Raw genomic sequence first — 26069 nt, forward strand, 5'->3', positions numbered from 1 at the left:
TCTTCCTATTTTATCGTTATTCTTTATAATTGAGCGCTTTTTGTGGAATTTACAAAGGCTTTGATGCTCAAATCTATCGATAAACCGGATGACATTTTGCCCCATATTCTCGATTGAGAGAATCTACTGTATTTTTAAATTCAATCTCTAATGGGAAGTACCACTTACGTACCACATATTTTTAATTATTGCTTTTACCTGTGTGCTTGGCCACTGGGTATTGAATAGGCCTTTTCAAATCGCCCACCATATGTGTGGCTATTCGGGACAGACTGTGGCTGTCAGTGGGAAAACAATAAGATTTTTGTACATTGTTCGTTTTTCACCTTTTTCACCCACATTGTGGCCAAAAAGGGTGTCTCTCTGTGTGTTGTCCTGACCATCTCCCAATCCCCCAAAATGGGTGATACACTTGAGCAATATTTGCTCACAGATCTCTGTGATGTCAGCGAAATCATCCAGCAACGTCTGCTCAACACTCAGAGGATCAAAGTAAGCCTTCCGGAAAATTCAGAGGCAGATCGAGGGCAGTAAATTAATCTTTTTTTTTGGTTGTTTCAGTACACATGCTTCAGTGCCTCAGAGAAGTATTTGGTCTTTGGTGCTACATCCGGGAGTTTGTATTTGTTCCAGCGATCTCCCTGCAAGTTCAGGTATTTGATTCCCAACAGGACGAGCTCTGTGAGCTTAGTGGCGATATCCTGCAGTGAGAGGTATATTGCTCATGCCACGGGCACGGGGGAGATCTTCCTGTCGGTGCTGGACAGTGAGACAGGAAGCCCCGAGAGGGCGGTTAAGTTGGAAACGGGAAGGATAACGTGTCTGCATTGGGCAGCTGGGGATAAGTGTTTGTACTTTGGGGATGATTGTGGAAGGGTGGCTTGTGTCAGTATCTCAACATTTATCCATCGCTCCCTGCTCAATATGCACACGCAGGAAGTGCTCCTTCTGGCCTCTCCTGTGCTCCAGATTGACAGTTTTGACGTGCTCCTGCTGATCACAACGACTTCCGGAAGCCTCATGTGCAATACCGAGCGGGAGGAATTCAAGAGGATTGGGTCGCAGGCAAGAAATGGAGCGGGAGGAGCGTGTTTTGTCGGTGTTCAGAAGGATGAATATCTGTCAGGGAGGATTTTCTGTGCTCGGCCCAAGACTCGCTTCTGGGAGGTGCAGTTCGATGGGAATGTCAAGCAAACGATTGACCTGAAGGAAGCCCTGGCAATTCCACCAACCAGAATCCGCCAGAGCTCTCCGGAAGGTCCTCCGGAAGCCTTTCCTGCGCAAATACTCAACTTCCATCAGCTGCAGTGCATGGAGAACAAGTTGATTGTGGCCAATACCTCCAGCGCCATCTACATCTTCGATCCCAGTCAGAGTTTTGTGCTGTGGAACGATGAATTCAGCAATATTCACAGTGTTCGGATTGTCGGGAATGCCCTGTACATCTTCCTGACCACCATGGAGGTTTTTCTCGTTTGTGTGACAAAACTCTGTGATCACATTGTGGATACCCTGACGGCTGAGAACTTCCACAGGTGCTTAGAACTCATCAACATGAACAATTCCTACGTGAAGAATCACGTGAGACTCCGGGAAAATGTCCCGCAGGTCGGAAAATTCCGGAAGTTTCTCAGAGACACAAACCAGGATGATGCACTGAATATCCTGGAGACAATAATATCAACCCCAAAGCCTCAGGCAGGAGGAGACAGTCCCATTCCGGAAGAAGCAAAATTCCCGCAGAAAAATATCAAGGACGTGATTGCCACGGTGATCAAGAGTAAATTGGGCAAGAATATCAAGCTAGGACTCAATCTCCTGGCCAGCTTTGACACGACCCCGAAGCAGGAGCAGCCTCAGGGACAGAATGGCCATCGCATGGTGTTCAGGGAAATTGAGGAATTCTCGGCGAATTCCCTGTCAGCCGATGAGGAAATTGTCACGAGGAAGATGGTGCTGAGCAAGAAGACCAGTCCGGAGATGGTTTATCCCAGGCTCACGGATGAGGAGAAGCTCCTAAGGAACCTCTACATGATCTACAAGTCCTCGAGGATCGGCAATATCAGACTTGTGGAGCGATATGCAGAAATTTTTGATAGGTACACGTTGGCGGAGATTTCGGCGCTCCTGGGAAAGCTCCAAGGCGTCATGGTGGAAAATGGTGAGTTCATTTTTTATATTTCGCTTTATTCTCTTTATTTCCAAACAAAATAAGTCAAAAACTTTTAGGTTTTATTGAGAATAGAGGAAAATGTCCATGCTTGATACCATTGGAAGCTTCGTAATGACTAAATTTTCTATGTTTCACAATATATATGACTCATCGCAACCATATTTTAAAAACTATGGAAAAGTGGCCAGTTTTTAAAATATATTGCGGATTCACGTTTATTGAGAAACATAGTAAAAATTCAGTCATTACGAAACTGCCAAAGAATGGGCACTTTCCCCTACCCTCTTTTATAAAAAGTTCATTCCAGAATTTGAGGTTATGTACGTCCTAACCTCGAAAAGCATCTTGGCCTGAAATTTTCAAAGTCCACATAACATCCATTTTTTTCTACAGAAATTCAAGAATCTAACAATCTTTTTGTCAAAAAAAACAGAAAATATTTAAAATGACATGGATTTTGTATTATTTTGAGGTTATAGTGTGATCCATTTAACATTTTTAAATAATTTCTAGGTTAGTTTTTTGTCGTTGCCAAAATAATAATAATTTTTTTTGTATAGGGGAAGGTTTTGAAGGTTCGTATTAAAAAAGGAGTCCAAGATTTAAGATTTTTTACTGAATGCCACACACACCGAATCAATTATATCACTATATCAAAAAAATCTCTTACTTATTGGTTTCATAATTCTGCCTCACAAAAATCCTTGGAAGTCCTTGGATTTTCCTCTACAGGAAAATGAAAACCCGTCAAATCATTGCTCTACCTGTCGATTTTACTCTGAGTTTTTTTGACTTGTAACGGTATATTATAGTACATTCAGAGGAAATCTGTAAATTTTCGGCAGAATTTCTACGTAGAAAATCTGTAGTTTTTCGGCAGAATTTCTACGTAGAAAATCTGTAGATTTTCGGCAGAATTTCTGCCGAAAATTAACATTTTGTGCTAAATTTTGGGATTTTGGTTTCGTCTCGATGAGCACTTTCAAATGAAAGTTCAAAAGGTCACCACAGGTGGCGTTGCGATAGCGTCAAAATTCAAACTCATTTTTCTCAATAAACGCCATTGGGCAATTTGATCAAATTTTAGAGTGTAGTATCCTAGGCTATGAAGTTTCCAAAAAGTGGCGTGGGTTCGCTGTGGTTAAAATAAAACTGAAGATATGAGGGTCAAAGTTCAGGAAATTCAAAACACCATATCTCCAATTTTATTTGACCGACTTTGACGAATCAGGTTGTAAATTAAAGGTCTCGCATAGCGCTACAACTTTCTAAAACTTATGTAATTCGTAGAACCAACGCTAGGGGCGTCACAGTCTAAAAACCAATTTTAATAACACATAACCTCAATTATCTCGACTCTTGCTTAAACACTGAGAAAAAACGAGGGTACGATTAACTTTTTTTCCTCATAACTTTAACACTTTTTAGGTGTAAAAATATATCAACATTTTTTAATGTTAATTTTACACCTTATTAAGGGTAAAATTAATATGAAAAAGGGTCACTTTAACCCCTAATACACCTAAAAAGGGTAATATTTACACCGATTTCGGATCAATACTGCAGGGTAAAATTTACATTTCCGAAATGTTATTTTAACTTTTTCGGATTTCTCTCAGTGACTGATCTTGGTAATTACTTCAGCATAATTGTAGAGGACATTTTTATATCTATATTTCGTCCAAATATCATTTTTTGCTCAGATTATGCAGATAAAAAAAATTGTTGCTGATATGACCGTTTTTACTCGATTACGTTATTCAAAAAAAAACGTCAGAAAACGTGTTCTAAAAATAAATAATTTGAATAATCTCGGCTACCGAGCAACCGATAAGATCAAGTTTTGGGGCAATATTATAGGGGAGATTCTGATCTATATTCCACCATCATTTTTCTGTCAGTTCATTTACATCCAAGATATTTTGATTTAAATAAAGCATTTGCAATTTTTCAGAAATTTTATTTCAAATTGCTGTAGAATATCTTTCATCTTTATTCAAATCGAATTTGCATGCAATCCGAGTTTGCTCACGTTAAGAATCTCACCTACAATAAGCTGATCTAGGTTTATCACTAGCTTTTAATACATATTGAATTTTTTTGTTAATTCTTTTTCAGGAGGGTTTTTTTGAAACTTGAAAATCATCTTTGTTATCTTTAAATTAATTCCTAAAATATTTAAAAATGGATAGAAATATAGACATAGCTATGGGTAATATTTCGGCCACTTTGAATGGAATTTCGGCCATCTTGTTTGTGATCACCTTGTGTGAAACAATGGATAGAAAATTTTAAAACGTCATATGGAATGGGTTTAATATTTGGATTAATACATGATCCACAGAGCCATGAGGTCTCCCGTGTAATTTATCCTTGGTAAATACTTTTTTCTAATGTTTATACGTAATTGCAAATTAGAATGTTGAAGGAATCTAGGATATTTTTTGCAAGTCTCCAGCTATTTGCTGTATAGTAAATTTTTAAGCTAAAAAATTACGAATTTTTAAATTCACATAATGAAAATTAATTTTAATTATTTTTCATACTTCCAAATTTTTTAAGCAAAACCGTTTTGTAATAAGAAACTACAATACTCAAATATAATATTTTTCATTAAAGCGAAAAATATTATTCATTGGTATTGTCAGAAAAATTACTTAAATTTTTGGGCTATTTTTGACCCTATCGTTCATAGAGACAAAAATACACCAAATCAGACTCTGTTGGATTTTATAAGGCTAGATGTATAAGACCTTTTACCAATTTTGTTTATCGGTTTCATTTTTATTGCTGATTTTCGGTCTTTGAAAACTGTCTCGTCGTTAAAGGGTTAAACAAAAAAATCGAATTTCAATTATTCATACTTCTTGAAATGAGGCGTGGCTTATAAAAAATATAGGCGAAGCTTATTACAGAAGTTACTTCCTTATTGCAGAAATAGGCCAATTTTTTGAAATTTGCATTTTTTTCTTCAAAATGCCAAGTCTTCAGATCCTTCTGATGCTTTTTTAGTCCCGCTTTCTCCTATAAATTGGTTTTATTGCAGAAAAACGTTTTTTTTCTGTATTGGTTTTCAGGCGAAAGCGAATCAGAAGCTCGTAGGAATTGCATTGGCCTCTATTTGGATTATATAAAGCCAGAGTTGATCTGGGAGATGGACGAGAAGGCGCAGGAGTTCCTCCTTGAGGGTTTTATGGTGGTCAATGAGGATGAGAGAGCACCAAAGTGTGAGAATTGCTCATTTCCGTTGATTTCCATTAGCGAGGGGCATCACATGGACTTGGGGAAGATCCTGTTTCAGTTTCTGTGGTCGCGACAGGATAAGAGCAGATGCGAGGGTCTGGCTCAGCGTGTGCCTGCTCTCTTGGGTCTGTGGTGTCTCTATCGCTGTCAGGAGGGGGCATTTGAACACATGGAGGACTATCTTTTTGCCTCCGGAAGTTGCACGGTGCTCAGTAAAGTGTCTGAACGTGTGCCAGGGCTGCAATTTGAGAGGCTCTTGTACCTTCTGGATCAATTGCTCAGTCACAAAACGACTTGGTGTCCACAGTGTGGACATCAGGCGGACTTTGAGTCTTCGGATAAACTCTCTGACTTCTACTCGTGGAAATTCCTGGCTGACATTGCCGTGAGGTGCATTGGAGGACGACATACGCTGCGGGAATTGCAGAAATATCAGAAGAATCTTCCTGCGAATGCCCTGATGCGGGAATATTTTCTCATGTGCTTGCAGATGCCATAGACTTTGGTCCTCTGAGGGAAAGAGGACCTGCATTATCACACAAAAGAAAAAAAAAACTATCAGTTACCACTTGGACACGAGTCGGAATCCGACTCAGTATTTGACTGTATTTTATTGCATATTTTTTACACATATACACCAAAAAAAAATGCATTAAAGAATATTCTTAGGACGATAAGGTGCAAGTTGCTAATAATAAATTATTTACCGTGTATTATTTTAAACGACAAAAAAAATAAACATTTAGACAAAAAGAATTAATTCTCTTGACGTTTTATTGGGCATTGTGGAGTGAGAAAAGTGTCAGGAAATTAAATTGAAGTTAAATGTTCATTAAGAGTAAGATGATCCAGGTAAGAACTGACATTAATTGCAACAGCGGAAATTGTTCTATTTGTTTTTGCAGCAAAAAAAAGATTTATTGCTAATTAAAGCGAATAGGTGTTGCATGTATTTTTTTTTAATAAAGCATCCAGATGCAATCAAATATTTGATGCGAAGAATTATTTAAAAACAAACACATTATCTGATTGGTTTAAACTACAATTTTTTTTTAAACTCTGGTTGGAGAACAAAATAAAAAAATTTAAATATTGATTAATTATGTAATTAATTAATAATAATTAATTATTAGTAAATTAACAAGTTCCTGAAGTAAAATAATAAAATTGGTCAGTAGGGAAAAGTACTCTCCCTTCGAACGTTCATGCCTTCGAATAATGTGGTTTTCTTTTAGCATTCCTAAGAGATTTACAAATATGTCACGTACAAGGGGGAGATATTAGGGTTGGAAGTGGTGTACGGTTGAAAATGAAGTGCTTCGGAGTCTTTGGAAGTGGAAGTGCCCGAATATAAAGTCTTTTCTGTCTAATTCCATATTTTTCAGACTACGCTACTTTTAATTGAGATTTTCAATTCGAGCGGCAGTATAATTTGAAAAAGTCTTTTTTGACATTTTACAAGTTCGGTTATGACAATGAAATGTAGCAAACATGCTCAAAATTATTACAGCTTAATTTGGGTAGTAATTTTTCCGAGGAAATGTTCAGCTGAATAATAATTTTCTTTAATTTTTACAGGTATTTCAAATTCAAATAGTTGCTCACAAATAATGACAGCTATAGCAATTGACTTTGAATCAATTTGATATAATTTTTTTAATAATTTATAATAATATGTATTGGATGATTGTATAAATTCGTGGAACTTTTTCGAAAATGTGGTTAAGGGGTATTCCATAGAACACATCCACCATTATTTTTGCTTACGTTTTTGCATATGCCGGAAAGGTTTTAGTGTATTACGTCTCATCAAAAATATTATTCAAAAAGGTCGATTTGTGCATTTGAGAACTTTTACAAAATGAGAAACGAAAAGGAACATTTGTAATATTTAATGTTTGCGTAATTTTGAATAAATCTGAGTGATGGACTTCCGTAAAAAAAACATTTTGGAGGTTTATTTAGATCATGTCCTTGCTCTAAAGATGATTAAAAGTGGCTTTGAAAATTTCGAAATAGGGATTTATTCTTCGAAATGTTGGAAAATAATTTTGAAGAAATTTCTCTAATACATCAGCAACGGAAAAGGTCCTGCAAAAAATAGTCAAACTTACCGCAAAAGTTAATTTGCATTCACTAAAAACTTTTCCCAAGAGTGCAAAACGTTTCAATTATAAAGAATTTTGAAACCAGGGAGAGAATCGAGCTTAATAAAATGTGAAGATACATCTAAAGTGCTGAATTAGTTGTTGCACTCGTACTTCTGAACTCTTACAGACTTTCCAGCACAGCGTCAATAATTGCAAACGACAATACATTTTTAGAGGCTCTATTTTCCAAAAGTAGCTTCACTGGTCTCTTAGGAAAATTCAAAATATGTTGATACCCCTTCGTAAAACAAAGATAATATTAAATTATTGAAAGTATGCAAGAATATCCTGTCACTAGAAATTCAAAATATAAACAAAATATTAGAAAAATGCGGAATAATAAATTTCTTGTGATATTTATTTAAAGTTTTCCTAATTTGATTTCTCATTAGATTAAATAAATTATTGATTAGTAAGTGTAAGAAGTGCATGAAGTGCTGAAAGTATTGCAGCATTTTCGAGAGTATTGCGGAATTTTGAAAGTGCGCAGGGCTATTCCATGCAAATTGTGGAAGTGCCTGGAAGTGGTGTACACATTTTCACCCTAATATCTCCCCTTTGGTCACGTAATTATCAATAAAATTGATGATAAGCTAACTAAAATTTTATAGAAATCTGTTAGTCTCTTGAAAAGTAAAAGAAAATTTACATTATTCGAAGGCATGAACGTTCGAAGGGAGAGTACTTTCCCCTATAATTCATAAAATCAAAATTCAAGGCTCTTTCTCAAAAATTCTGCATGTCTTTCCCAGCCTCTCGCGCTCTTCTTCTTTTTTTTAACATCATAAAAAAATCAATTTTAACGAATTTTGAGTGCGAATGAATAGGATACATATTCAAAACGTTTGAGAAAGAAAGAGCTGTGAATTTATATTTAATTAAACCACCAGAGTCGACCAAAATTCCGAAGAGACAAAATTCCGAATGGGTCGAAATATCGAATAGGTCGAAACCTTAAATATGGGTCAAAATCCTGAAGAGGCTAAAATTCCAAAAAGCTAAACTCGAAAAATCAAAATCCTGAAATCCAAAATCCTGGACTCCAAAATTCTGAAGGGGCCAAAATCCCGATTGGTATTGGTCAAAATCCTGAAAGGGACGAAATTATACGGAGAATAATGTATGGAATAATTTTCCTAAAACAGAGAATTTTCTTTGCCTGTAACAAACGCGGTTCCAATCGCAGAAGTACCTATAACACTTTAATGAATTCAGGATTTTGATTTTCGGAATTTTGGGTCTTTCGGGATTTTGGCTTTTTAGTATCTGGGCTTCTCATAATTTTGCCAGGTTCAGGATTTTGGCTTCTCGGAATTTTGACCTCTTCGGTAATTTAACTCATTTGGTATATATAGATCGCTCAAAATAAGAAACGTATAACTCGCAGTTATCAAATTTTATAGGAGAGCCAGGATAGCGATTTGAAGCTGAGATTTTAGATGCAGAGTATAATATTCACTGGGAAGGTAAATGATATAATGAAGTATTCAAAAAGCGAATAAAACAATTTTTGTAAAAAAAATCGAGTTGTTCGACTATTTCGATATTGCCCATTCAGAATTTTATCTCTTCAGGATTTTATCCTTTTCTGGATTTTGGCTTTCCCTCGCGAAGAATTCAATTTCTATAAATAAAAAAACCACTTTGGTCGGTAAAAAATCAAAATTGTTCCTGGCTTCTTAATTTTATCCTTGTCAATAACAATTTACTATATTTACTAATTTTCATTTTTACTGACTTTTAAAATGAAATACTTAATTAATTGAAATTAGCAGTTGAAGTTAAATTTTTTCATAAGTCAATTTATGGCCATGAAAAACCATTTTAATTTAGTAAAAATTCACAATTTGTCCAGTTTGACTAACCCTTCCAACCGTTTTCTTAATAGAAATTTTTATTTATTGACTAAATAAAATTTTTAATAATAATTTTCTCATTAACTGATCATTTTTATCAAAATACTGCCAACAAACGTTTTTACCTTATGTATTTAGATAATACATTTAATAATAGCATAATTAAAGGTTTAAGTATACGGGTATACGCGTTAGTAACAAATGATAGTAATCCAAAACACTAAGCACAATAATCTAATAATTACTAGGTCCAGTAATCCAGTATTCACTAGGTCAGATAATTATAGTAATTATTTCATTAAAAATAAAGCAAACCAGCAATTACGTGATTTTAGTAAAATGATAATCGAATAGCTGGGTTCATTAAACCAGTAAATTTAAAATTAACAATACATTAATACTGCAGTAAAATATTAGTTACGCAATTACTCTATGAATACTGGATTTCCTGAAGTAAATAATTTAGTAATGGATCGGTAATCAGTGATTCAATATAACTCATTTAGCTAATTCAGAGTAATTACTAAAATTGCAATTAATGATTTCTAACTAACTGTGTGCAGTGATAAAAAAGGATAGATAATTAGTAACACTGACTATTCGAATAATTTATAAATATTATATTTATAGTAATTTGAAATAGGACACTTTTGAAATGGGATACCTTAGAAATTGGGATTTTTTCTCCCATTTTTAAAAGAAATTAAGGCTTATCATACCGTGATATAATTTATTTAGCTTCATAAACTAGTTATAAGGCTTTATAAACCAATCATTAATTCCTTATTATTGAAATTAAGGTAAAGCGCCCTCGCTCGACGGGTTCCTCGTGTCGATCGGTAGATTTATTTATTCAATTTATTTATATTTGCTATAATATTTTTGCGTATGATCTGACATTAATAGGTTAATTATTCCATGCATGATACGAGTCTGTGACAAATTCATAGAAATTGACGAAATTGATCCTGGTAGTCAATTAATTAGTGAATTAAGTGAATATATTAATTACTACAATACTGGACTCAATAAATTATGAATTACAGAAACAACTAAATACTGGATTTATAAACTCATTAATTGCTCGATTACCAGGCAAACAAAGCATAATCTTGATCTTTTTATACATTTTATCGAGAATAATGAGAAAGAATTTGATGATTGTTTGTGTAAAGATTAACGCTTATTTTCCGTATTTCCCATTCATGGTTCACTTAAACAATTATTTAACCAGCTCTTAGTAAAGAGATCAAATTAACACAGAATAATAGAAAATAATATGAAATTAATTTGGTTAAAGTTATTGGTTTTATGATTAAGCGTAATTTTGATAAACTGTGCTGTCATGATTTACCATGCGACTTGCTTAAAATTTAATATTAGACAGGGCAAAGGTCCATTCAATTTGATATTAAAGATAATTTTCTGTAAATTTTCTGGTTGAAAAAAAAAAATTATTAAGTAGGTAAATTAAAAAAAACGTAATTATTCTCAATACATAAAGATTTAATAATTTACTATTTTCTAATAATAACTTTATAAAAAAATATTTTTTAATAATGTTTAATTTTTAAGCTAAGTAATGATTTTTTTAAATTTTCAGTAACCTGAATTCAAAATATTTTTGGAAAAAAAGATAAATTAAAAAAAAAAAAAATGATTTTGGTAGGTAGCACAAATGTGGGACTGAATTTTGAATTTAGAATGATTTCACTGGGAACGTAATACCCGATCAGTAGAACAAATATGATAGACAGAGTTCTGTTCAAGGGAGGAGACATACTTTTTCAGAGGTGAAGTTGCATATTATTGAATTAAACCATTTATTAAATTAAAAGGAAAGTTTTCCCTCAAATATCCCCCTTTCCCTAATCTTACACAAATGTGATTTTACGGCATTTCTGTAACAATTTTTTGCAGTTTACTGACCAAAATAGAATAATCTATCTACCATTTTAAATCTTTTGCTCACCACTTACTGATCAAAAATGCTTATTCCTTGTTTATTAATTTCATGTGATAAAATAGTTTATGAATCACATTACTAAACAACTGATTGCAAATTCCCGAGCATAAACAGATATAATCTTTTGACTGGTTAATATTCACTGGTAAAAATAAAAGGGTCAAATTGACCTTTTTCCAAAGGATGGATCATATTTGACTCTTTGAAAGGGTCACCAGGTACCCTTCGAAAGGGTCACGGTTTTGACATCTATTTAATTCCGGAATAAACGAATAAAAAAACAATGAAAAAGTGATCTTTGGTGTTCGCTCAGATGAGAGAAATATGATATCAGTAATAAGTTTACAATAAAACATGATTATTCGTGATAAATGTGCATACTAAATTTCAAGAGATACAAAAGTGAACCTTTCAAAGGGTCAAATACGATCCATCCTTTTGAAAAGGGTCAATTTGACCCTTTTATTTTTACCAGTGTTATTTATAAAGATAATTTTACCTCACTAGGGTAAAGTTTATAATTTGGAATGAGTGTTATAAGTTGGACAATTCGTCGGTACAAGTTGGACATGGCTTTTTTCTTGATAAATACAGTACAAAATTTGTTTTTAAGCACAAGGAACCAAATTATAAAAATAAAGCATTAAAAATATACAAATAAAAATGAAGTAGGGGAAAGTGACCATGCTTGATACGATCCAAGCTTGATAATAACTATTTTTTTCTTGTGTTAATCAAAAGTTGTGACTCTTAGCAATATATTTTAATAGCTGATCCTAAGTCTCACACTTCCTGAAAAAATTAGGAACCTAGCTCTTTTTTCCTAGTTTCAGGAAGCAAAAATCAAAAATAGGTCCAAAACTGTAATTTCAATACATGATATTTTATAAGTTTTTCTTAATTAATGTCGCTGTTTAGGAAAAATACTATCATAGGCACATAGAGGGTTCATCAGTATTAATATTTATGTAAAAATATTTTTACTTGGGAACACTGTTTTTGTGGGTGGTGACAAATTCATAAATTCTACCTGTGTCCATCCTATATTTTAAAAAGGGTCCATGAATGATAATTCAAAAGTGGTAACTCTATCATTAGATGTGATTCTTTCATAAATACACCTATTGTAATCCTCCAATTTTATCGACAATTGACATAAACTTCAACCCTGTTGCCTGAATTTTAAGGTTGCAAAGTGACATTTTCTTGGACTCAAAGTGAAAAAATGGTTTTCGCTAGTGCCCTAATCTCATAAAAACATTACTTAGAAAAAATTACATAAAAGTGATTTTAAAACTAATAATCAGTCGTACAAACGATTTAAGCAGATAGATTAGAGTTTCGTCTAAATATTGATGTGCAATTTTTTGTATCTGGTGAAATTTTTACAGTGAAAATGGGCCTCAGAATTGTCGAATCAATTATTATACAGGAAGGCCCCGGTCCCAACTTGTATAAAAATCGCCACTGAATTTCCATTTTCTTCTTGAGGAAAATCTAAGGTTTTTCAGGAACTATTTGAGGTGGGATTATGAACCTAATAAGTGAGACATTTTTTTATTATAGTGGAAGAATCGCTTCGGTTTGTGTGGTAATCAGAAAATAATCACAAACCTTGGAAATCATTTTACAGTATAAAGCATGGTCACTTTCCCCTACTAAATTTATCAAGACAGAAAGCCCTGTCCAAATTGCACCATTGTCCAACTTGTACCACTGTCCAACTTGTACCACTTTACCCTACTGCTTCAAAAGAATGGAAAGTGCCTCGAATTAATTTAAAATGGAATGTTATATGAGATAATTGATTTTGGCTATGGCTACATTTCCGATTAACCAGGCAATTGACAAATGTAATAGTCAGTAACCAGAACCATTTTGCGAATGGTTTCGTTCGATAATTTAACCTCAGATTTACGCTTTTAACCCTTTAACGACTAGACACTTTTTACGGACTGAAAATCAACAATAAAAATTAAACTGGGAAACATAATCAACGATAAGTCTTACATCTAACCTTGGAAAGTCCAACAGAATCTGATTCGGAGTATTTTGTGCTTCTATGAACGATAGGGACAAAAATAGCCCAAAAATTTAAGTAATTTTTCTGACAATACCAATGAATAGTATTTTTCACTTTAATGAAAAATATTATGTTTGAGTATTGTAGTTTTTATTGCCAAAAGGGTTTTGCTTAAAAAAAATTGGAAGTATAAAAAATAAATAAAATCAATTGTGAATTTGAGAATTTAAAAATTCTCCATTTTTGAGCTTAAATATTTACTACATAGTAAATAGCTAGAGACTTGCAAACAATATTCTAGATTCCTTCAACCTTCTACTTTACAATTATGTACAAACATAAGAAAAAAATAACTTTGGGTGGTCAGGAAAAATTATTTTCTTAATGGGACACCGGAGTTCCAATCGTCCTTAAAGGGTTAACTTATCTGCTGATTTTTAAAATAAAACAAAACACAGCTTAAATAAATTTATATAGTCTCTTTTTAATTTTTTTTGTAATTCAGTTCTTCATTCAAATTCAATTAAATTTATAAATTGTAAATTTTATAATAATGTGCGTTTCAAAAAAAAAATATGACTAAGCGACCCTTCTTTACTTTATTAGATTTTCTCCATTAAATCTTATTTCAAAATTGCGAATGAAGATATAATTGCGAAAATTGGAATCCGACAATAAAATGCAAAATAATAAATAAATTAACATACTTTAATACTTGAATGAGAGATTTTAGAAAAAGCAAAAAAAAATATGTATAAGAAATAGCGCGATAGTTGTATATTTATTTTTTATTGAAGACTTGCAAGTAGAAATTGTGTAGTTTACTTTAATACAAGATTATTTTATAATATATACTTACTTGTTTAACACTCAATTTCTTTTACATCTCTTTTCAAGACTTTAAAACACTAATAAATCAACCGTTGACAACCAAAATATTCAGGAACAAAAAGAAAACAATATAAATTATTCTTCGAATTGGACTTTATTGTATATATATTTATATATTTAATATACTTTATTTCCATACATCTTATATCTTTTTTCTTCTCAATATATATTCTTCATTATTTTTTCTTCTTTTGAAATATATATTTTTTATCTTTTCATCTTTCAGAAATTATGCTCACATATTGATTTTTTTTCTTGCAGTAATATCGATTTATTTTTCATTTGTCATCTTATAAATAAATATTAGTTTTTATTTCACTTCTTTTTTAGTGTGTTTTTCTCATCCATATCTCACTTAACTTGTCTTACAATGTATTTCTTATCCGATAGATTTTTTTTTATAATGTAATGCAATGCATATGCATTTTTTTGTTTTTGTTTTTTTTGTAAATACGAACGAGAAAGATGCATGATATAGGTTTTTCATTTTTTTCAGTTTTCTTTCCAGTATAATCAATAAATGTATCATAGATTTTTTTTCTTTTTAATAAAAACACTATAAATATAACTTCTAGTCACCTCTATTTTTTTGTTGTTTGTTGTTGTGTCTCAAATATCAAAAATTTTCTCTTGTCTTTAAATATATTTTTTCATATTGTAATTTTTAATGATTTTTAAGGGGTAAATTTTAAAATTACAAACATATTTAACAATCGACGAAAGGGTTTTTTTTCTTTTAATTTAAAATTCATGCATGTGATTTTCTTTCCACTTTACAATCTTAAATTTAAATAGATTAAAAAGAAAATAAAATTATTTACTGAAATAATTGTTTTAAAGGTAAAATATATTTGGAAATTGAAATGGTTTAAGTGGTGTATGTCTTGATATATCTTGCTGATGTACTCTAATGCTTAGTGATTTGTGTTGTTGGGAAAGAGGACTTCTTGATTGGTTTTCTTCTTTTTTCTTGTTTATTTCTTAACACTTAACGCAACGATTATCAATATGGTTCTTCAGTTTTATTATTTTAACTACGTCATTTGGGAAAATTGAACTATTTCTTTGTATTTTTTTTAATTAGTATTTTTAGTTGCTGAATAATTTTGCTATATATTTTCTTTATGTCTATTTTTTTCTTACTTGGAATATATCTCGAGACAACTTCTAACACTAACTTCCAAACTGACACAGGGGGCCGTTAGCGTTGCATCCGTTACATTTTGACGTGTATGGCGGTTATTTTGAGTTTTGAAACGGAATTTTGACATGCGTTGCGCGCAGGTATGACACATGGCTGTCAAATGCATCGTATGCAATGGTAAACGTTCCCATTGGTTGTTTGTTTTTATGATTGTTGATTTTATGTGAGATTCTTTTGAAATCCCATTTGTTTTTTGAAAGATAGTACATTGAAGTTGAGGATTTGTCACCGCTAGTTGGTGTCATTTTGGTTCTTAAAAAGTTTATTTAGAGAATGTAGAAAAAACAGCAGGAGGTTGAAGGGGTTTTGCTTGGTTAGAAAAGTTTGAATACCTCGATTCTTTATTCAATCAGTTCAAGAGTTTATTTTGTGTTTTTTTTGTGCTTTTTGGCGGGAAACATTGAGCCTTTCTCTACCCTCATCCAACCAAAAAGTTTCAACCTTCTGTATTGTAGAGAGTTTTTTTCTTTGTTGCTCAAGAATATTGCCTTTAACTATTTCTTTAACAATTAATATTTTCTTTTTATCGCCTCACCATCTTAGTTTTTATTTTGTATGCAATTAGTTTTAGCACAGTCCATAAACTCTATCTTCTGCAATGGCTGTGTCAAGAGTTTATTTCATTGAGCTATTTTTTTTTGTCTATAGCAATCACAATATATACCATCTTTTTTCTGTAATATGTACATTGTTTTCTTCACACTATTTTTAACTATTTTTCTTATCATTTTTTGTCTTGATGTGAGTTTTGTTTTTTATTTTTATTTTTTTATTTTAAATTAAGGTACTAATTAATAAAACAAATATTTTACAAATGAATTATACAATTTGGGGAATTTCTCGAAAAAGAAATATAAAACAAATAAAGTTTTGTGGATGCAAATTATGCCACTTCTTGTCCTTTCGGTGTCCTTTTCCTTTAAATTAACGAACAAATTATAATACTTAATGTTACTACGAACTTTATTCTCTCATTAAGATTGCAGAGACAGTCAAAAATTGTCGATGAAACATTCAAAAAGACATCTAAATTGATGGAAATGAAACATCAAAAATTTTTATTGCCTGGGACTTTTTTTGAGATGAGAAATGAGACACTCAAAATTAAATAATTAAGCGATTTTATGTACAAAAAAAAATTAGCCAATGAATATGTCACAGAGTTGACAGTTTATAATGAAAAAAATATTAAATAATAAATAATTAGAAATACGGTAAAAAAAATCAGGAGTTTCCATAAAGATAAAGACTAATACTCCGATCGCAGGTTTTACGTTCAATTATATTTACATTCGGAGAAAAAAATAACCCCATTCTACATTTCAGTGAACATTTTCGTTTTTACTCAGTAAGGCAATTAAAACGAGTTATCAAACAAAAATAAATTGAACACTTACCGCTAAGAGGTGAAATATTTAACTTCATTTTTTTTTAAATTGTTTTTTTCTTAATGATGTTATTGTAAGGATCTTAGGTACAAATGGCTACATTATCGGAAGAAAATCTTAACAATATATTTTCTCAAATATCTCAGCGCCAGAAAATAAAATAAGAAGTCACGGATAAACAGAAACAGAATAATGAGTTTGAGAAAAAAAATCATTTTTGAAATAAATCGATAGATTTTTTGTTTTATTAAATTTGTAATCATGTATAATAAATTTATTTTACATCATTTTTATCATTTCTTTTTAAATATTATAGAAAAAAACGTCAAAATTATAGTCAACATACAAATATTTGCAACAATGTTTTCTCCTTTGTCGTTCATTTTTTTTATCTTCAAAAATTTAATAGTACAATGATTTTTAATGTTAATCAATCTTGTAAAAGAAACAACACTACACAGCTAATATGGCATTAGATCTGCAAAAGAATTTTACAATTTTACAGGAATTTTGTAGAAAATTTCACCAGCTGTCACCTTTGACAGAAGATGTCAGAACGATTTATTTGAATTTAAATTTAAATCCGTCAACGGAAAATCAGAAAAAGCTCATTTCAAATGATTTATTCTTTAAATTTTTCTACAAAACCAGGTACTATTGCTAAACTTTTCTGCAAAAATTATTTACCACAACTGTGTATACCCTCTCAATGTACATTCTATTGCGACATCCAAAATTGTGTATAGGTGAGAAAATTAAGAGAATATCATAAAAATAAGTAAATAAATATTGCGCATAAAAAATATTACAGGGAAAATTGCAAAAAAAAATTGCAGAAAAAATTGCAAATACGAAGTGAATTCTATAAATATATATATAAAAAATACATTTTGAAAAAATACCGCTAAAAATTATTCATGAATTTATACCTGGGTGTAATAAAAAAAAAATAACAATGAGAAGAAAACTATCCGCCAAGAAAATATGCCATTAAAAAATATCTTCTCATTGCATTAATAACAATTTTATCTTTCAATTATCACTTAAAATTAATTTGTAACTTGATGTCCATTTTATTCTTGCATGTATTGTAAAATTTAAACCTTAGGTAAGAAGTAAAATTTAAACATTATAGCCATAAAATTCATACGTTAATTTTTTTTCTCATCAAAATTGTCTTACATTGGATTTTTTTTTAAAACATCTTTCACCCTCGAAATAGTTATTGATAGTAATTTTTCCTTTGTTTCGTGTATATCATTAGTTTAATCTATCAAGTTATAATTAATATTTAATAGATAATTTTTATCATTTCTGGTTTTTTTTTTCTTCAACGACACTCACTATTCAATAATTTTTCCTCCTTTTCAATTTTGTGTTTTTTTTGTATTCACTTCTGTTTTGGGGGATCTTAGCAATTAAAAAGAGTTTTTTACATCTTGAAATGGTTCATTCTGCAATGTTTATTAATTTCTTTTTTTCATTGTTTTTTTTCCTCCATTTTTTTTTGTATAAGTTAATAATTACTATTTAATAATAAGTGTATAATATGAATAATTTATATTGCATCTAAATAGATTGTTCATGTACTCTTAAGTGCTTTCATCTTGTTATTTTCTTCTTGCTATCTTCAATCAACTTTTATATCGTTCTTTCATCCATTAAATATTACAATTATATTTATTTTTTTGTGATGTTCTTCTTTTATAGCATCAATATTCATGTAAAGGTAATTGATTTGAAAATCTTTATCCAGGTTTTATTTCAACTTTTTTTTTTTTCTTCAAATTTCAACACGATTTGCAATTTGCGTGACGTGAATTCCGAGGAGAATTTAGTTCAAGTTCAGTGTATTTGTCTATTTTTTTTTTCGAGGATTATTTTCATTCTTCTCTCTCTCTTTCAAAATGCAAGAATTTATTTTTTCATGTTTCATTGCACGTCTTGTTTCACAATTGCTTTTGTAGTATGATCACGTTGAAAGAAATTAGTAAAAAGAAAGATCTAAGCTTGAGGTTGAAAAAAGCACAAAGAATAAGAAAATGCAAGAAAGAAAATTGCGTGGGGATTATTCGCACTTTTCCAACATGCGATCTCCATCAAGATCACTGGCAAGATCACTTGCAAGATCACCAGATAGTGCGTAGAAAAGTGACGTTGTACACCGAGGGGTGGATAAGTGGGAATTGTAGTTGCCCGTAGGGGACAAATCGACAAATTGGCGCCGATTTGCTGTTATAAATCGGCAGGTCCACACGATCGTTTTGTGAGATCAACAAGTTGATACGATCCTTGTGAGATTGGCAAATCGACATGATCTTTCTTTAGGATCGACAAATTAACATGATCTTTGCGAAATTGGCTAATCGACAAGATTTTTATGTGAGATCGGGAAACAGACACGATTCTTGTATAAGATCTCCAAATGGAAATGATCTTTGAGTAAGATGGACAGATGGGGTGAATTTCACAAAAGACCATCAAATCGACGCAATCTTCGGGAAAGATTAACAGATCAATACGGTTTTCATAATAGAATCCTAGTTATGATCTAACTAAACGATCTTTATCTGGCATTGAAAGATCACGATGTTCTTCTGAGATCAACAGATCGACAAAATCTTCACGATCTTAAAAAAGATTTACTGATAGACATGGTTCTCGTATAAGAATCTTTCTGAAGATCTACAGATTAATATGATCTTTGTATGAGATTAGCAGATCTTTGTGTTATATCGACAGATCGTCATAATCTTCGCAAAAGATCGAAAACTCGGCAGGTTTCATGTTTCAGATCGGCATATTTGTAGCAAAAGCTCAACGGATTATGGAGATCTTCAAAAAGGTCAGAGATCTTTTTAACAAAGGACACTGATCGATTCGTCATGATCTTTTCAAAAAATCGTAAACTCAGCAGACCTTTATCAACTCGATCAGCTCGATAGATGTACATAATGTTTGAAGATCAACAGATCGTTGATCTTTAAGAACGATCGACAGATTGCCACGATCTTCGCAAGAGATCTCAGCAAATCTTCAAGATCTTTAGATCCACATCTAAAGATCCATAGATCGACACGATCTTCGCAAGAGATCGACAAGTCGTAATAATTATCACGAAAGATCGTCAAATCGGCAGATTATCATTATTTTCATGCCTGATCGATAGATTTGCATAATTCTTACAGATAAATAGATCGTCAGGATCAATCTTTTCTGCGTGACTAACAGGTTGAGAAAACTGAACGACATTTTAGAAATATCGCTAACTTTATGCGTGTTCGACAGATCTGTACAATTCCTCTAGATAAAGAGATTGTCCTGATCGTTGAGAAATCGACAAATCTTTGACAGATCGACACGATCCTTGCGGAATTCGCGAAAGAATATTTGTGAAGATCGATATAATCTGCATGACCTTTTAGAAAGATCAACTGATAGACACGGTCTCTGCAATACATTTACAGATCATCACTATCTGACCATTGCCAAACAAGGGATCGACGGATCAACCCTTGAGTGAACCGTTATCCTTCCAGTTATCTACCCCTCATTGTACAACCTTTAAGATGATCGCAGGTGTTCATTGATCGCAAGTGATCAATCTGCATGACGATCACTAATCGCAAAATACAAATTGATCGCGTGCAATTTTGTATTTCGGAGTAAATTCCAGACGCGATCGCAGATCAGAATCGCAATCAGGATCGCACTATGAAATTTAATCCGAAAAACAAAAGAGATGTGTTATTTTAATTACTGGATAGTTGTAGCTTATTAAAGAAAAAGCTCAACATTACTTTAAGGGGGGGAGGGAGTGATTGTGGAAGAGTTTTCTACATTTACACGAAAAAAAAACGGTTTTGTCACATTTACAACCATTATTAAAAATTATTTTAATATCCTCCTCTGGTAACGCGTCCACATATTTTATCAATAATTTTTTTCTTTAATTTCTCTTTTGTTACAATATTAATAATATTTCATTCTCAATCATCATTTGCTCCGGAAAAAAGTGGAAAACATTGAAAGTATTTAACGATAGAGATCCATTGAGTTTCTTAAAGTTACTATCAATATGTATTTTGTTCTCCTTAAGACTTATTTTAATATTTTTTTCTTTATCTCTCTTCTTTAATAATATTGTATCTTTTCTTTCAGTTTCTTTACGCCTTAAACACTATTAGTAAATTGTATATTTTATATTTTCTCTTGTATAATATAATATTTTTCTCTCTATATCATCTTATTTAATAAGTTAGTTGTAATAGTTAATTTTTTTTCTCCATCAGATATTTTGCAGAGTGCCTCACATTAAAAATTAATTATTTTACATCTCAAAGTGTGCCATCGTAAATACGATGCACGTTTTGTAGTTTTTTTTCTTCTGTAGTATTTTCTTTGTTTTCTTTTTTACTTAAATCTTTTTTGTTTTTTTCATTTTTTTTCTTTTGTACAATAATAGGCAAAAAATATAAGTCTTTTATATTTATTTCTTGTATTTTTACACTTGTTGTCATGGAAACGTAATCACGTTTCAATCAGCAAAGACAACATCAGTCAATTAGTTCTTGGTAGTTTAAGAAGTTATACCGATCGATAGTGATCCTCGGGAGGGATCATCGATGCGGGAAAAGATCATTTTTTTTCACATGAGCTTATGTGGAGTGAATGTTTTTTTTGTTTTTTGTTCTTCTGTAAGATTTTGGTTTTATCGTCTTACGAGAAAATGATGAAGGGGCCAAAACATTGTTGTTTGTTTTTGTTTCTTTCGCGATCGTGTTTTTTTGGAAAATTTTTTTCTTGGTATTTTAACGCGTCTTTAAACACTTATTTGATTTTATAAATTCGAATTGTTTTCCGACAAAAATGCTATTTTATGATTTCTTTAATTTTAATCATCTCGTTTTTTTTAATAGTAATGTTTTTTTTTCAATTCTATTACTAATATTTTTTTAAAGTACGCACCAGATTGATTTTAAGTCTTGGCAGTGTTCCATTTAAAACATTTAATTTTTTTGACTTTACACGAAAATTAATTAATTTAAAATTCAACGGAATACATTGACAAAAAATTGACGATTCGTTTTTTTTTTAAATAATTTTTTACGCGGGGATTTTTTATTAGGTGGTATCGAAAATTATTAAATTTTATTTTTGTTTTATTCAACACAATTGGTGAAAATTAAGCTAACGGAACAACAAGGAAAAATTTGACAACACAAAAGTATTTGTAGAAATTTTTCATATTTAACTCCAAGTTTTTTTTTTAATTCAATTTACTAGTATTTTTTCTCATTTATTTGTTTATTTTTCTTCTCAATAAATTGATATGGTAAAACACGTAACAACTAAATCAGCCTTTTCGAATTTTATTGTTTCTATAATCTTTCTTCGTTTTTCTTTATTTTTAAAATATTTTTTATTTATAGTTATTTTTCAAATTTTCAATCGAATTGTCCTTCGGCCTCTTCAAAAATTCTTTTGCTCTTCTCATTCTTGTTTTTTTTTATTTTTTTTTTAAAGAGATAGAACGATGAAAAATATTTGCCAATTATTTCGATACTTTGCAATATTGAAACCTCTTTTTTTTTCTTTGATCAAAATTCTTTCAAAGTGTCTTCAACACTGCCGGAAATAATATTTAGTACAATTTTATTTTTTTGCTGTGCCTTTAATTCGAATTTTAATTTTTTTTTCTAAATAGTTTCCCCCTTTTTCTTAATTTTTTCCTCATTCAATTTCTCATTTGATCGATCTCAATTGAAACATCAACTGACTGCCTTGCCTTTAGTGTCACTATGATCGTGATTTTAATGATTTTTTAGATTGTTTTTGCATATATTTTTTCCATGGTTCTTTTTACTTCCGAAAATTTTGAAAATTTTCGGAATTAGTTGTCGGGTTTGTTCAAAAGAAGTTTTTTATTTCGTATCTATATTTTGCAGAGATATATTTTATTTTGCACTTTTTTCAGTGAATAAAAGGTTGTTTCTTTTTGTTTTTTTTGTATCTTTTAATTTGCATCTATAAAAATTTTGAGTGATTTTCTGGAAAAAAATACAAATATATTTCTTTCTCTATATTTTCTATTTTTTATAATTTTTCCATATGTTTTTTTCTTTATTTTGTTTTATGCAAAAAATAATGTTGCTCCTTCTAAAAAAATATATTTCTGTCTCCATGCTTAAAATATTCTTTCACAATATTTTGTTTTATTTTTGGTTTGTCTAGATAATTTTTTTTAGTAATTTTCTTCTTCAGAGTTACACTATTATAGGGTTTCATGATAAAATTACTATTTTTTTTACTTTGTAAGATATTTTGTCCACGATTCTTATCAATTTTCACATCATTTGCCATTTTTGACATTTTTTTTTAATTTGTTTTTTTGATTAATGCACAAACATTGAGGGAAAAAATTCTAATGCCAAAAAGCATGTTTTTGCCGCAAATGAAATAGTTTTCAAATTAAAAAAAAACTTAAATAAGTGAAGCTTTTTAGCTTTACAGCATTTATTATCACTTTCAATGAGTTTTATCTGTTCAATTTCTTTGAGATATTTTTCACAAAATTCTTAATCTCTTTTAAAAGGTTTTTCCTTGCTTTGTTACTTTTTTTTTAGAGACTTTCTCACACATCTATACCAATACACTGATACCTTATCGACTTTACACAAATATTTCTTGTTTCTCAGAAAAATTTCTACGAAGCTTTTTCCACAGACATTGCTATCTACTTGAACGTTTCAGTTTTTTGATAAAGATCCAACTCAATTGATATCCTAAAAGCCTTCTATGTGTTCTAATTACTTTAAAATCGAATGAAATTCTTGCAGCTAATGTTGCATTTCTCTTTTTTAAAATGTGATCATATCTTTTTTTCTCATCAATATCCTCTATGGTTAATTTTCTTCTTGCCCTCTAAAAATTGTTTGCACAAGTCGTGGCATGGAAATATTTCTCAGTTTCTGTATTGTCCTTCCATCTCTCTAAAAATTCTGTCCAGCCTTTTTTGTGAACTTTAGCTTGAGCTTTCGATGGATTTGGGTGGAAGATGTGGATGGTGGTCTTGATGGATTTTTATGTTGATTGTTTTTAAATTAGTTTTCTTTTGTTTTTGCTTAGAAAAAAATAATTTGCCCATTTTTGCGCGCGATTCGATGGTGGGACATTTCTCCGGGCAAATTATTTCTTGGCCTTTTTTCAGTCCCCGAATCGGCTACAGGCCTTCTTCCACTTGCACTGGGTGCACCACTGATCCTTGTGCTCCATCCCGTACACCTTTCTGCACTTCTTATTCTCACCGCGTGTGCGCCGATTCGGCGACAGCGGCGACCGATGGCCCACGGCGGGTGCACTGTGAGCCACAACGGCGCCCTGGTTCACATTTCCCCCCATGTAAATGTTCACGTTGTGCTGCACAGCTGTGATGGTGTTTGTGTATGTGGGGGAGGGATAGGGGGCATATGATGTGGACGGACGTGGAGAAAGTCGGACGTGCTTCTGTGGTGATGCCTAAATATTCCGGAAAAAGATGAGAAAATACTATAAAGCCCGCCCACTAAAATATAATGTGAAAGCAATTTTCTCAGGACACCCTTAAAGTACTCCAAAAATTTAATTTCAATGGCTTTAAAAATCATAAGAGTTTTCTTACAGGCAACCTAGGAGTTCCGGAAATTCGGAACTCGTATATCGATTTGTGAGCTACATTTCAGTGATACAGAATCACACCGAGAAGGAAAATTGTGAAGCTGGGCGGACCTGTAGGTATACCTAGACAAAGGTGGCTAGAGCAAATTCAGGATCTTGTTAGGACATAAGAGATTAAGATTAAGATTAAGGAGGGGACTCAGTAGATCAGTGGATAGAGTAGTGGCTCTGTGACTGTGAGGTCTCAGGTTCGAGACTGGGCAGCTGCAGATTTTTCAGCTGTAGTTTATTAGTCTCGAATTCGTCCAGTGAATGAATGGAAAAGTTAATGTCAATGCATTGACAATGAACCACATAAAAGGAGAGGTTGGTATAGGAAACAAGATTCGACATGCAGAGTACAGTCGAATGCAAATACACATTCACTGCCCAGATCTACAAACCGAGGCTGGTCTACCGTGATATAAAGCGGTACTGTGTGTATCAGAACGCACACAGAGCACTGTGATATAGAGCAGGTTACCCGCCTTGGGGATGAAGATAAAACAGGAAAATGGGGAGTGCATAATGGTCCCAAATAAGTGGCCTGGGTGCAGCGGTTCCGTAAGGAATATAACCGACCCATAGACAAGTCTTAATCTTAATCTGTTAGGACATAACTCAGATTCAGCTTTGAAAATCTTCCTGAATTGACTGAGTATTGAGAGACATAGAGGGCTGCCTAGCAGTGCCTTACGAGTGTCGTTTTAATGTTAGTAGAATTCGGCTGAAAATATATAAATGTTTTCAGCTGAAACAACATCGGTTAGCATTTACTTCTCGCTGAGTATTCAGATCCATGGGACACGCACTTTGTAAGCAGCGCCTCATAAGTTCAGTGAAAACGGCCCATTGACTGATTTGTATTAAAAGAGGAACAGTTTTTAGACAGGTTTCACAAATTGCCCGACAAGTAGGAGAAATGAATCTTGAGCCTAACTAGCTCACTTTCTGAATTTCATTGGTAAACAATTTGTACCAAAATCTTATAGGACTAGCTTATCGCTCCTAGAGCTATTTCGAATTTACCATAAGTTCATAATTTAAAAAAAAGTTTAAATTCGATTAATAAACACCGAAGAAATAGTTCAGTCAAATTATGATCATTATATCTCTGTTAAGAGTATATTGAGGAAATAAAACGATGCACTGTTAACTTTTCAATCTCAGTTACGACAAACTAAAATTTCTTAGATATGCTTATAATACATTTTTCGAGATTTTTTGTATATAGTTTTCGAAAATTGATTTTTGGATCAAAATGTGATGTCGTATCGTAATGTTTTGGAAAATTATAGCATTTCACTAGGCCTTTTATATCAATTCATTTAAATTGAAATTAATGTCCATCTGATGACCGAGCTAATTTTGTAAGTAAAATATGTTTTACGTGTTTAGAAAACAAATTTTGGTGCTTCATTTTAAATTAAACAAATTAAAAACACTTTAAAATAAAATACAAACATTTACTTTAAATATA

At 31.8% G+C, this 26069-nt stretch overlaps 2 protein-coding genes across 3 annotated transcripts in view; one reads left to right on the forward strand and one right to left on the reverse strand.

Annotated features, from left to right (window-relative positions):
- Positions 1-245: 245 nt before the first annotated feature.
- On the forward strand, positions 246-6169 carry LOC129798849 (BLOC-2 complex member HPS5 homolog). The gene is made up of 3 exons (XM_055842257.1): positions 246-492; positions 562-2161; positions 5251-6169. The coding sequence occupies exons 1-3, from the start codon at positions 400-402 to the stop codon at positions 5913-5915; spliced, it is 2358 nt and encodes a 785-aa protein (XP_055698232.1). The 5' UTR covers positions 246-399; the 3' UTR covers positions 5916-6169.
- An 8831-nt stretch (positions 6170-15000) lies between these two features.
- LOC129798863 (zinc finger protein 395) overlaps positions 15001-26069 on the reverse strand; it is a 157068-nt gene continuing 145999 nt past the window's right edge. For both annotated transcript variants that reach the window (XM_055842309.1, XM_055842308.1), the window contains exon 8: positions 15001-24412. In XM_055842309.1, the coding sequence (XP_055698284.1) occupies positions 24101-24412 (312 nt within the window). In that variant the 3' untranslated portion in view covers positions 15001-24100. The remainder of the gene's footprint in view (positions 24413-26069) is intronic.

The sequence above is a fragment of the Phlebotomus papatasi genome, chromosome 1 (assembly GCF_024763615.1).
Source record: "Phlebotomus papatasi isolate M1 chromosome 1, Ppap_2.1, whole genome shotgun sequence".
Taxonomy (NCBI): Eukaryota; Metazoa; Arthropoda; class Insecta; order Diptera; family Psychodidae; genus Phlebotomus; species Phlebotomus papatasi.

Bases quoted from the DNA above. Each gene is read 5' to 3' on its own strand.
- LOC129798849 (XM_055842257.1), top strand. From the start codon at position 400: ATGGGTGATACACTTGAGCAATATTTGCTCACAGATCTCTGTGATGTC. The intron at 493-561 runs GTAAGCCTTCCG...TGGTTGTTTCAG, and splicing joins TCAACACTCAGAGGATCAAA to TACACATGCTTCAGTGCCTC. The intron at 2,162-5,250 runs GTGAGTTCATTT...ATTGGTTTTCAG, and splicing joins AGGCGTCATGGTGGAAAATG to GCGAAAGCGAATCAGAAGCT.